Source organism: Balearica regulorum, chromosome 4, assembly GCF_011004875.1.
Source record: "Balearica regulorum gibbericeps isolate bBalReg1 chromosome 4, bBalReg1.pri, whole genome shotgun sequence".
In the NCBI taxonomy this organism is placed as follows: Eukaryota; Metazoa; Chordata; class Aves; order Gruiformes; family Gruidae; genus Balearica; species Balearica regulorum.
Genome location: NC_046187.1, coordinates 53,814,535 through 53,828,341, shown reverse-complemented (window position 1 = coordinate 53,828,341; position 13,807 = coordinate 53,814,535). Strand labels below are relative to the sequence as shown.

Genomic DNA, 13,807 nt, shown 5'->3' with positions numbered 1-13,807 from the left:
AATGGATAAAGCTTTGTAATAGGATCACTTATTTGATTAACTCATTCTAAGGTGAACATGTTTTTCCAAGAGTCCCAGAAAAACTTATCTTACTTTTGTTGCCCATGTGTCCCCAGCCCGTGATGTAGCAGTAGGTGTCTGGCTGAACCAACTGGTCCTTGCTGGGCAGACAGACAGGTCTTACATAGCTTGTCTCGTTGATATCCCCATCTAGTTCCACAATGCTGATATCATAGTCTACGACAGCTCTGTTGTAGCGTGGATGGAGGATAATGGTCTTCACTAGTCGGGTCTGCATGAAGCCTGATGGATGATCAAGGTTGCTAATCCCAAACACTACTTTCCAAACAGCTGCATTTTCTCTCCTTTGTGAAAAAGAGAGAAAATGGGAAATTTCAATCAAGAGCATTCTTTTAAGCTAAAATACCCAAGACTTTTTTCCTCCCTTTTTGCACATTGCACTTCGCAAAACATTGCACATACAAATGCTGCAAGAAAAAAACAATACTTAGCCATCGTTACATACAGCTAAGATCTGAGCAACAAAAGACAGTGTTTTCCATTTCCTTCCTGTTACCGAACAAATTAAAGCTCACGCCTTCAGAAGATATGTAACCACCTGTTAGCTGCTGTATTAAATGTCAAAGGCTCTCAAAAATCATCCCTTGGATCCTGCCCAAGACGTAGGTGCTCACGTGCTCACTGGAGGGCGCGTACAAATCTCTCTGGGGTGACAGTGTTGTTCAGTAGTATGCTGCTGACAGCAGTAAGTCTAGCTGAAATCCCAAAGAAGCAATTTATTATGAAAATTAAATCTTTTATGATAGCCGTGGGAAAAGTCTCTTTTTTATTGGGCATTCAGTCTTGTGCCAAACATAGAACCACAGACTCATAGAACAGTTTGGGTTGGATGAGACCTCAAAGATCATCCAGTTCCAACCCCCTGCCATGGGCAGGGACACCCTCCACTAGACCAGGTTGCCCAAAGCCCCATCCAACCTGGCCTTGAACACTTCCAGGGATGAGGCCTCCACAGCTTCTCTGGGCAACCTGTTCCAGTGCCTCACCACTCTCACAGTGACAAAATAGTGAAGCATACTTCCTGTGCCTAAGACCAAAGGTTACTTTGACTCTTAGAATTGTTCAAGACTCTATTGGTAAATATACAAGATCACAAAAATATACGTATGTATGTGAGTGGGAAGTGGAAACTACTGGGAAGACTGACCTGGTGCCTGTTGAGACGCATGAGAAAAACATAGACTTTATGACAGGCTTTGAGGGTGTAATCTCTTGATCATAACTGGTCACAGGACAAGTCACAGGTTCCTAATTAGTCTGTGGTTCTAAAAACCCTCCAAAAAGTCAGCATTTTCACAACTGATGAAAGACCATTCCATGTAACTAAGCACCTCTGACAAGATCAAAGCTTACTCAAAGCAGTGTAAATCAAAGCATGCAAAATCTTAGCTTTTTCACAGTATTCAACAGGATTGTAGTTTCTATAACTTGTAAAGAGATTTGGTTGCTAAACGAAGGCTATTTTTATCTTAATAGTTGCGTGAAAATTCTGATATTTCGGACCATAATGATCATTTTACCATCGTGATCAGTTTGCGAGTTTTTCCATAAAGTTACAAGATTAAGTGCTAAGAATATTCATATGCTATTGTGTTTATAAACATTGTAAAAAAGCATCACTCAGAGCAATGAGCAGTCACAGCCAGAATGTATTGTCCTATAGTCAAGGAAAAAAACCTTAATGTCTTGGATTCTTTGGTGTAACGCATTTCAAAACAATCTTGACAACACTCTGGGGACTATACTAATAAAACCAGCAAAAGACACAATGTTTAATGTCGCTCTTGCCATGACTGTTTGCATTATTACTTTCTGCTATATTATTGTTATATGGTCCTCATGTTTTGTATCCCAAACTTCACATGAACTTTATAAAATACTTCACAAAATGGATCATTTTGTCTAAAGCACCAGAGCATTTTAAAATCTGTTTTAATTGTTGGTTTATCTAGTTGATTTGGTAAATTTTTAAATATTGTATGTCAAGAAAGCTTCGTAGCATCAAGACTGATCTTGCTGTTGCTGTATCAAGCCACACAAATGAAGAATTGAAAGATTTCAGGCCCCTGGGAATACACCCTCAAATCTATTCAGAGAGGCAGAAGAGAAAAAAGTTTATATAACTCCTCGATAAGTTATTAAACCAAAATATCTTAGTACTTTAAGGCATTTAGAATACAAATGTGAGAGAGACGTTTTACTGTAATGCCCTGAGCTCACATAGATATTGTATAGCTGTAAATGAGGGGTAAATGAACAGCTCCAAAATGTAGTGGCGGTCTTTCTGCATTTGACAAAAATGTGAAAATTTTTCCTTTATAAATTTGATGGCTTCTTTGCTTATCTTTCTCTAATGAGAAAAATCTCTTACCCATGAAATTCAGTAGCAGTCCCATACTGCTGAAGGATCTACCTCTAAATGCCACTCTTCATTTTAGATCACCAGAAAAACTTCTTCACCTTTGGGTGAAGAAATATTCCAGATACTGCTTAGCTTTATTTAAAAATAGATGGGGAAAGAAGAGAAATTCCTTGTGCAGGACACAAAATCTGATAAATATAATATTCTTGTTTGTATTATTCAGGTTTAGCACTCTGTTAGTTTAGTAGGAAGGTTATCTAGGTTACTTTTAAGTTTCTGGTTATTACTTTTCTCTCTGAATAGAATCAGTTCTTGAACATCCTTAGGGCTTGATATGACATCAGAACTGAGGTCTCTCCAATGTCATTTCCTCTAGCATTTCCATTAATAGCCTTATACCTTGAGATACTCACACTATCACCTTCCTGACCTCTTCTGGCTTGGACACACAAGCCACAAACTTTGCCCCTACCACAAGTTCCATCAAGAGCCAGGGGCGAAAAAAAAAAAAAGGGAAAAAACTCAGCAAATAAAAAAGACCTCAGTGTTTCAGAAATAAAAAGACAAAATTGAAATTATTACAGAAAAAGGGAATGATTAATGTTATAAAGAAGTATCAGTGGAGACACATTTGCTTACCACAGAATTTCTGCTGGCTTGAACAGAAAGGTGTTTAATATAGTCTAAAATAATTGCCAAGGAGCAAGTATCAGTTAAAGCAGGATTAAGCACTGATGACAAGTGCATAGCAGAAAAGTACTTGCTAACTACAGCAGAAAACACACATTTCAATTATCTTTAGAAAGGCAATTTAAAAAAATCGGTACAAGACAAAAGAAATGAGGTAATAAACTTTCCTCCAAAATCTGTGGTTCATTATAAAGAAATGTTGGTTAGCATCAACAAAACTGACAACGACCAAGACAATTCCTAAGACATGTAAACTTCCTCTGCACTCCAGACTGTCCACCCACCACAGGGCCTCAGATACTAGGAGGCACCGAGTATGGTTAATACTGACTTTTTAATGATTGCAATCCTAATAAAGGAGTGGAATGTTTATAATTAGAAAAGGCAGTGACTTCAATCTGTTAGTTGCACTGTGAGTAAATACTCAGTTTTATTTTTACTAATGGCCACAGCATTTTTGCAGCGTCATTTCTATGCTGGTGCCCAGAATGATTTTTTTTTTTAATCTATGGCAGTTGTATGAGAGCTATAGGAGGTTTTGGTCTTCTTCCTTTTCCCATTTCCTGCTGACAGTCTCAGGGCACCTTCATTTAACTTTCACCAGTAGAGACACCAGCAATGAATAATAAAGCATGTGAAAACCTAAGCTGATGCTGGTTTATACCATTTACTTTCTTTTTTAGTTCCTTAAAACCAGGCCTCTGCAATTTGCCATTCCGCAAAGGTCATCACCTAACCCCAGTGTGTTTGGTAGAGGAGGGAAGAGTTGGTAATTCAGATGTACAAGTTTATACAAACAGTAAAACTGTGGGAACCCTCTCACCCTTCAAAGCAGTGCGCTACGGTCAAGACCCATCTCTTTGCAATCAGAACACAGCCACATATGTGTCCGCTTGGCTCGCTCTGCAGGGAGCATTGCCACGGCCATCGGCCTGGGCGACTGGTCCTACCACCAAGGATCCTCTTGTTCATGCGAGCAGCTGGGCGGCGGCCACAGTCTAGAGAGGAACAGATGCCGAAGGGAGTTAATCGTTACCACAAAGGCAGCGCATACAAGACCTTCTGCAAGAAAACTAGGCATAGACCGACATTAAGAGTCATGAAATTACACTGAACAGTAAATGAAGTGTAATTCATTCATCAACAACCACACAATAATATCAAACACATTGTGCCATTTTCATCCTTCCTTTATATCAAAGGATTTGTTCTCTTGATATTAATTTTGACTGGCTCAGCCTGAAATATTAACCAAGCTAAGTTTGGGATCCTGACTTCTTGTCTCTCAGGAGTCACCAGGCTGCCCTTGGGAAGGTTTCCTGGGTTTATGTCCTTGTCTTTTTGTCAGCTAGCAATGTGTTTGGGCTACTCTGTACTATCCATAAGAACTGCTCCTGGAAAATCTGCTCAGCAATAATAAGGCTTTTCTTAAGCCAAATGTGAGGTGAATGTCAGACTGTTTACTCAGCTACACAGCACCAAGCTTGCTTTGCCTGTGGAAATTACTAAGGGAGAAGATTTGAAGACATTCCGGTGCTCTGTCCATTCTACTTTATAAGCCACTTCCATGGGAACTGATACCAGATTCCCATCTGCCAGTTACTTTTCTGAAATAGTTAGCCCTTCACTTTTGTCTCACTTTATATTCTGGATTTGTAAGATGGCAAACTTATTATTTATCCTGTTTATATTCAGTCTGATTTAGAGAACAAAAGACCACCACCAGTTTATGCAATCAGCCTCCCAAGGGTATGGGATATACCCGTGGGAATTTAGTAGTGAAGAAATAAATTGGAGCAATGGTTACAAATAACCATTATTTGTAACTTGTAATTCTCACTGTGTTCACTTAACTTCAGAGGGCAAGGAGGTTTAAGTGTTTTTAAAGCAATGTATGCCAGAAGCAAACACCTTTGACAGTCTCTTATGAGGATTTTTTTTCTGGTAAGAGTAGTAAATGTTTTGATTGGTTTCCCAAATTTAGGTCATGCTTTGTGATTAATTTTCCCTGTGTCAAGCTAATTCACAATTTAAGTGTTCTTCAACAAAGCTCTCCTTGTCTGCAGAAGATGATTTCATTGAAGGTGAAGAATTTCTGCATCTTCAAACTGCTTAAACTTGCACAATCTGCTGTGCCTACAGACTTGGTCTGTAGCTTTCTGCTTCAGGTTCTTCTGTCCCCTTGAGCTTCATAACTAAACAGATCACAGCTTCAACTCCCAGGCAGGTAGCCTGCTAATCACTCTGGTGGTAAAGGATATTTTCTGCAGGAAGTTTTAGCAAATTAATTTTTGGGACCTGACTGCTGACAAAATTCATTTTGTGGGAGCAGGACTGGGTTACTGCAATACACAGCCTTGTAGTCAAAAAGTAAGAAAAGCTGATGAAATCTGAATAGAGTAGGAAAAACAAATAAACAAACAATGCAAAACTGGATGTTGCAGAAGTCTAGTCAAATTTCAGAATGAATGCACACTAAACATCTGCATTTGTTAAAGTAATTTAACACATCTTGAAAAAGATCTTTGTTTTATATGCTATTCTCTCTTACCTTCTTTAGTGCAAAAGAGAGCCACTTTGCTTCTGCTTCGACACATCTGTCTAAATATTGAAACAAGAACATGGTGGAAATCTCAATTAATTGATGTAATTTTTGGTAATTTGCAAATCAGCACAGGTATTGTATTTGTTGTTGTGAACCATCTGTTAAATATTCCCCCAAACTGTAAAAAGAAACACAAGGAGCTTCTTATGCCAGATCATCCATGGTTTCCAGCATCTGCCTGGAGATAATTCAAAATATTAGTTCAGCTTTACAATGCATTTCATGAGTGGGTGCTACATATTTTGCAGACTACCTCGCTCTCTGGGCACTGATCCAGCTCTGGTCAGCTGGGATGTACAGTCTGTCAAGTCTTAATTTATGGCACCTGACAGCACAGAGATTGCCATTCTCCTCTTCCTTACAGCTGAAGGACAGAATTTTCTTTGAAATACCTTTGATAACAGATGAGCTTTCATGGCCTAAAAGTTTGGATGTTTTGAAAAAAATCCAGAACTTCCAAAAGAAGTTTGCAAAAGTAAGTATTAAAACAACAACAATTATCATTTCTGTTGAAAATTTTCAGATGAGAGAGGAAAGAAGAAATTCTTTGTCAAAGGGAGGGAGATTCTTGTTAAAACAGCGAGCATTGTTGCTCAGTAGCTGACTGCCTTTTTAGTTCCCCCACTTTTCATTCCTACTGTATACGTGCTTTTCTGAGGCAGATGTAGAGCTAAATTAGACTGGACACACAGAAGAGCTGTTCCCCAGTTAATTCTTTGAAGGCTGTAATCTCAGTAGGCAGGCAGCATCTTTAAAATTGCAACCACCTAAAAGAGGCTGCATTTGATTTTAAGTCATAGATACTAATGATGTGGGCACAACAGAGTGCCAGCAAGATCACCAGATTGGCTTCAATCTGTGATTTGACCAAACCTCTGTCCTTTGCATTCCATGCACCCCATTCATATTCTGTGCAAATCAGGCTACTTTCGGTACAGACCAGAAGCACAGACCATAAAATTCTGTTTCTAGAGACAGTCCACAAATTTCAGGAAAGAAAATTGTGTGCACAATTTTGAGGGGCATTGGCACTCCACAAAAAATACAGAGAATATAACTGAGACCAGCCACACTCATGTTTCACGCTTTTTTCTTTGACTTATCAAATACCCAGCTCTAAAAGAGAAAACTTTAAGCTTTTATGTGTGCATAGCCTGCACTGTGCAGGGTGCACACTGCCTGTCCCTGTTATCAAACCTTTATGAAACTAGTGGTGCATTTGTTAGTTCTTGCCCGAGTTCCCAGCAGTCCAGGAGCCTGACAGCTCCTTTAGACATGCAACATACTCCAAGGCACAGACGTTTTACATGCTGAAGCTGATCCAGATGACTACACCTAGACTGCAGGGCTCAAGAGCACTTCCCAGCTCCTGGGCTTGGCTTGGCTTCATGTTGGGAAGAGACTAAACACTGTGCAATCTGCTTTATACTAGAAAGCAAGCCAGGCACATGAGAAGTGATGCAAGCCTGCAGGTCCTCCAGTGGGATGACTGGGAGATTGGTATGGGGTGCACCTGACCTGCAGCACATGCACAGCCAGTGAGAGCCACCTAAACAGGATGCCTGATGCAGCAAAAACAAAATCAGCCTCACTCTTCATGCAAGGCCTTAGCTTCTCACTTCTTGTTACCCATTTCATGGACTTGGGGAGACTGGAGCATCTGTTCCTACATATTACTTTCATCTCTGTAATAGCTTTATCAATTTCTCTCCTTTAACTTGTACTTTGGGCAAAACAAGCTCTTTTGCTACTAGTTCTTTTAACTCAGAGGCTCCAAATCCATCCTTTCACGCATACTTCCTAGTAGACCACTTTGAAACATGGCAAAGTATGTTGAAATTTCTGCTTTGCACTTCAGTGACTGAACAGAATATGACTGTGGACCAGCCTTTGCATCTGGTCACAACCCAGATGTTTATTCTTGCATTGCTCTGGAGAAAAGCATTTAGATACCATTAGGCCAGTGGAAAGAGACAGTGAGAAAGGAAAAGAGTTAAAAAGAAAATTTTCAAGTATCAGGAACCATCCTGTACTGGTCCTTCTTCTAGATGAAGAAATAAAAATGAATTTAAATAAATGGGGAAAATACTAATATAAAACAGAACTAGTACAAAGCTGAGATGTAGGAAAGCAAAAGTAGGCACTTGCAGACACAATCTTTTTAGTATTCTGCCCTTATAGAAAGTTTCACTACAGAAAATAATGGAGCCAAGCAAAAGAAAAGTAGGTGTATTCCTCAGATTGCAATCTTGACATATGTTGTACCTCTGCATTTAGCCAAGACAGTCTTTCCTTGTGAAACAGAAGGATTTTTCTATGGCAGAAGGATGTTCTGAAATCTCCTAGGCATTTGAAAGAGAACAGGGAATCAACGAACCTACTTTTTGAAGAATGCAGTTGCAGGTGGGGACTAAGTGGCTCTCCCAGTTTTGTTCTGGATGTTTAAGTTCATTGTTCTTCGGTCTCAAAGTCACACTCTGAATGTCTCAACCATGAGATCCTAGCTTCTCATTACCAACTACCTGTTCAGTCCATCTGAAGCCAGAGGAGCTCCAAAGGAAACCTACTGCAAGTGGATATAGCTTCTGCTGAAGAAGCTGTGGTTGCTCCAAATGTATGAATCCAAACTATATGGGCTGCAGAGGATGGTAAGATGTTGCTGCAGGTTTTGCTATATAGTACTTACTAGACTTTCTTGGTCAGCAGGGATTTAATGAAGTTGTCTGGTCCGGATACTTCAAAGGCATCACCTCTATGTCACTCAAATTCTGTTAGTCTAGCAGAATGAGGATACACAAGGTGGACTCAAAAGAGACTACAGTTGTAGTAGACACTAAAATTGTTGTAGATTGTACTTTAACAACTCACATGAGTATGTGCTGGGATTTATACACAAGATACCTTGGATAAAAGAGCTTACCAAAGGAGTTTGTCACCCGCTATTGATAAATGACTACCCGCAGCAGTGAAATAAATCTCATGTTACTTACCCATTCACCAGAAGTGCATGTAAAGTGGAGGCATTTTTATTCTTCCAGTCTGAGTGCAGATTGAGCCATTTTTGATGCTGCATTTCCTCATTCTCTATTACAATTTCTGTTTTGGATGGTCCTCTGAAACAGATGAAAGACATTCATAGATCTTCCAGTAGGTTTCTATGTTACAATTACGAGGTGAAGAGGCCCTAATGCCTTCTGTTTACTCCAAAGATATACAGCTGAATGTTATGTCAAAGCCACGTGTGGCAGAATCATAGTTAGGGGAATTAAATCACGCCAAGAAGCCAGGCCAGCTACCATATTACTGTCAATTATGTTGTATTTCCTGACAAGAACCAGAATTGGAACATAGAACAGCAAGAGCCTTCTGGTGGCATTTACTACAGTGCATGCACTGACTTACTGTTTCTACAGTTTCTCGCCTCCAAAAATACAAAAAATAGATCTTCATATGTAGAAGAGGTAAAAGAAAAACTATTTTCTTACATTTCTATCTTTAGAAGTCCATTGAAATCTAACAGTAAAGAGCAGTCTAGGTCTTGTCAATAATACTTGACAGTATCTCTAAATCCAAGCTGTCTGATTTGTTAAACAGAAAAAATCACAGGTGATAATGTCAAACCTGTCCTTCTGCAGCAAATTAACAGGAATATGAAAGTAAGAATGGTTCACCAAGAGATATTTTCAAATATCCACTTTCTTAGTTTAGTTGTTGCCTGATAGACTCAAGCCACTGAAGAAACTGCTGGTTTAGTAAATCTCAATTGCTAAATGGAAAAAGAGTGTGTTTTTTAAATGGCTTTACAAGTCATGCAACTTTCCAGCACAGAACCATCCGTGACTAGCCATCAATCCCTGTCAATGACAAGGACTTTCAAGGACTGCTCTTCTGAACACTGGTCAAATGCCAAATTCTAAATCCTAGTTCATGGCGAAAAAAAAAAGAAAAGTTCAGAAAAACTGTGATGTGTCCTAAAACTTGCCTCTGAACCCAGTCTCTCATGGCAGTACCAATGCCAAACAGGTATTGCCAAACAGGTTATTAGTTTGTCTTTAAGCTGAATTTTCAGTATTATCTATATTTCTTTTTATTTGCAAAAGTGCAGCATTCTTTACCCACTTGATTGCATAAATTAACAAAGATTGAAGAATTCTGTTTTATGGTAAAGTTGTCAGTGCAACCATATGGAAATGTTTTCAGCAGGGCTGGCAGAATTAACTAGGCTCTGAGGTCACAGCCCTGGATCCTGCCTGTTAGGTGACTTATTTTTCAGAACATTCTCTGGGCATATTAAGCAAATATCATTCCATGATCTACTACCCAGAGTGTACAGGCAGATAATAACAAGCATTTTTAAAGGTTGCGTTTTTTTACCATTTAGAGAAAGCTGGTTGCTGCAAAAAAAGCTTTCTTCCTCAGTGCCTGCTTAGCAAACACATAAAACGCTCCTCTCTTCATTCCATCATTTGCTTCTTTCCCACTCTTTTTCCCACCAAAAGTACACAATCTTTTTTTCCTTAAGATGTCATTCTGCCTTATGATCTTCTGTGAACAATTATTTTCTCCATTTCATAACTTTGTAGAGTGATATTTTATGTAGCTGTAAACGGCGTCTGATCTATAAAATATGTAACTCAAAAATGTGCAAAAAAGTGCAAATATCATGCCATCTGATGGATCTGAATCTATATTTTCCCAAATACCAGATTATTTTACTGAAACCTGAAGTTCGGAATTACAGCTTGTGATGCTATAATCGGCATTAGCAGATATGTGCTTCTAAACCAGGGCAACAACCTACAAGACACTTAAGCCTTTATGAAATTTTATAATTATTAATACAAGGTATTATACTTAGTGAAAGTAAAATTAGGGTTCTGCCTTTTTTCCTTGATGATCACAGCTTCATGTAACATGCTCAAAACCAGTGTGCCCTAATTTATGTCTTTAGAATGCCTTCTATAAATATTTATAGTGCAATCTTCCCTTGATGATGTTTATACAAGGTTTTCTTTCAGATAGGCAATGGTCACCACTGTCTTCTTTAATCTACTTTAATTAGAAATAGTCAGAATAAAGGGGACCTAAGAGCCTCATTTCTAGCTAAAGAAAGCTGGAGACAATGGTCAGCATTTGTGTAGAGAGCAGAGAATACTGGGAATCACCAGAGAATGAGAGAATACAAGCTAAAAATGTTAGAGGAGGAATACAAACTGGTGTGAGCTTCTGGGTCTGAGACTTTCAGGGTCCAGGGAGGGGCTGCTATGCCAGAAGCATACATTACATCAGGGACTGTAACGTGCTCAGAGAAAAGGAGGGAGGCAGAGCAATGGGGAATCCTTCTAGCCAAACCCATCCTGTGCTCTGAAAACACAGCAGGCAGCTGGTTCTACTCAGCCCCACTTGGAGCTGTAGCACACAATTTCTTTTGTGGACACAGTCTAAAGAAAAGAAAAGAAGGATCTTTCAATGGGCAGAGCCGCGTCAACTCATGGTGTATAATTTCTTCATAAGAATATTTTGCTTTACTGAGTTTCTTACAGACTCCAACAAGGCTATAGCTGCTAATTACTTTAAGGCATCAATCTACGTCTTTGAGTTTGAAATTAGCTCTCTTGTCAATTTTTTATTTTAGTGGTCTGCCAAAATTGAGCTAAATTAAGTCAATCTGCACAGAAGTCATGTGTGTGTCCATATGTAATATCTTTCAAGATTTCAGGCAAGCCAAATAAAGAACCATTTTTATGAAACAGGTTCAGAAGGCTTTTTCACTTCTTTGCAGTTTTCTTCTTCCCCCACCTTGGGTTTCCATATAACAGAACAGCTTTGTTCACAAACTCAGTGTTGATTTTAGATTAATGCTTTTAATTATTACCTGTATCGCAACGATAAGCAAAATTGAAACCGTATTTGTTGACTGAAACCATATACACCTGGAACACAATGTGCAGTTTTGAGATGCCTCAGTTTAAGAGGATGTTCAGAAACTGGAGAGGGTCATGCAGATGGCCTCCTAATTTTCTAGGGTCCTATGACACTGTTGCACAAGCAGAGGTTGAGGCAACTGGCCTTGTTTGCTCTTGTGAAGAGGAAGCTAAGGGACAAATTCAATAGCAACCTGCAACTATGTGAAGAGAAGTTAAAAGGTGATGGAATCAGACTTTTCTCAATTTTGCTGCATGGTAAAATAAAGGGGAATGGCCTAGAGTTGCAACTTTGGAGATTCATAGTGCATGAAGCGGAAATACTTTTTCACTAGGAAGGTGAAGCACAGTACAATTACACTGTAGTGACCGGTACCTATGCTTAAAAAAGGCTAACAGTTATCAGAACAGATTTTTCACACTTAAAAGCATCTTTTGACATTACAGTACAGTCCCTGAAATATCTACATCACTTAAGTAAAAGTTTGTTATCAATATCTGCAAACATAAGACACTCATAACATGGTAACAATAATGCACACTTTTTGAGTGGTCATCTTTGGACCAGATCCTCCATAATTTTTTCAAGATTTGAAGTTATCTGAATCCACATAACTTTACAACATCTCATGGCGCTATTTGGATGGAACCATTTGAGTACTGAAATATTCTTTCAAAACCCATAGGGTTCTAAGACTCTGTTACTGAATAGATCCCAAAAATTAACTGTCTCATGTGCCTCATATTAAATATCTGCAGTAAATCTTTATATCCAAAAGAACTATGCTAGAGCATCAGAGCTCAAACCACTCAAACATAACACTCAATTAATACACTTTAGGGTGCCTGTAGCCTCAGTCTATGGACTTCTCCAAGACAATATCAAAAGTGCCATAGTTAAGTAAATTTACACCAGACGCAGAGCAAACAGCAATCCTTGCCTCTCTGCAGCAGCCTTTTACATATTTGAAGGCTCCTGTACCTCCATTCCCCCATCTGACCATCCAGAGTTTTCAACCTTTCTTCACAGACCATGCTTTCTAGGTCTCCGGTCATTCCTGCCGACCTATTCTGAACTCTCCCCATCTAGTCAAAAATTGAACTCAAGCTGAATACATCAGAGGAATTACACATAAATGCTCCTGGTTAATTCAGGCCATTTTTCCAGTCTGTCAAAAAAGAATTTAATTCTAATCCTGTCCTCCAAAATGCTTTCGGATCCTCCCAGCTTGATGCTCAATGAGAAGTGTGCTCTCCACTCCCATCATCTGAATGACTCACGACAACACTGAATACCACCCCAGACACAATGGGATGTGTCTAGCCCCCCACTGATATATCTTCATGGCTTGACAATGAGTCATCAACAGTCTCACATCATTTAATCTTTGTCCATATCTTCTTACTTATTTCAAAAGTCATTTCACATACTGTGAAAGTTAAATATATATCACATCTACTGTTTCTTCCCTATCCACCGTGTCTCTGCCTTTTCAAGGAATAAACTAAGGGAATCTGACATGATTTCTTATTGATAAATATATTCTGTCTGTCATTAAGACCTTATACTTCTGTAATTATTTGTTGATAACTGAAGCAAGGCAACTTGTTCATAAATCTCTGCATCTTCCTCTTTTTCTCTTTTTAATGAAAGATGGCATACCTAACAGTTTTCAGCCTTATGTAGCCATTCTCCACAACTTCTCAAGACTAGCGGACAGCTGCCATAGCCATAAATCTTCCATGCTCTTGGATGAATTTCAGCAAAACTAGCTACTTTGAAGATCAGTGTATAACCTATTATTTTCTTACTCTAGCCCTAACTCTTAAGTCTTTGTCATCTTAGAAACATAATATGTTTTGCTGAGGTTTCTTTGTAGTTTTGTTTTGTCATTTTTTGTTTGTTTGCTCAACTTTTTTTGTTTAATATCCTTGGCTTTTCTGATTCTTTCTCCACATACCTATACTGTTGTTCTGTTGAACTACTCTCTAGAATGCCACTGCCAGTTTCAGGTCACTGAACAGCTTGTGCCTCAGCCATGTTAGTCTTGCTGCTTCACAGAAAGATGCCTGCTAGATCCAATGAACATCAAAGGGCACATATAATTCTAACATATCTAATTTTTTTAATCTAAGAAGTTTCTT

At 38.9% G+C, this 13,807-nt stretch overlaps 1 protein-coding gene across 1 annotated transcript in view; it reads right to left on the bottom strand.

Annotated features, from left to right (window-relative positions):
* Nucleotides 1–13,807, bottom strand: part of CORIN (corin, serine peptidase) — a 151,238-nt gene that overhangs the window by 5,364 nt on the left and 132,067 nt on the right. The window contains exons 17-20 of the mRNA XM_075752210.1: nucleotides 8,729–8,851; nucleotides 5,685–5,734; nucleotides 3,957–4,131; nucleotides 94–365 (exon numbers count right to left, since the gene is read on the bottom strand). Coding sequence (XP_075608325.1) covers nucleotides 94–365; nucleotides 3,957–4,131; nucleotides 5,685–5,734; nucleotides 8,729–8,851 — 620 coding nt within the window. The remainder of the gene's footprint in view (nucleotides 1–93; nucleotides 366–3,956; nucleotides 4,132–5,684; nucleotides 5,735–8,728; nucleotides 8,852–13,807) is intronic.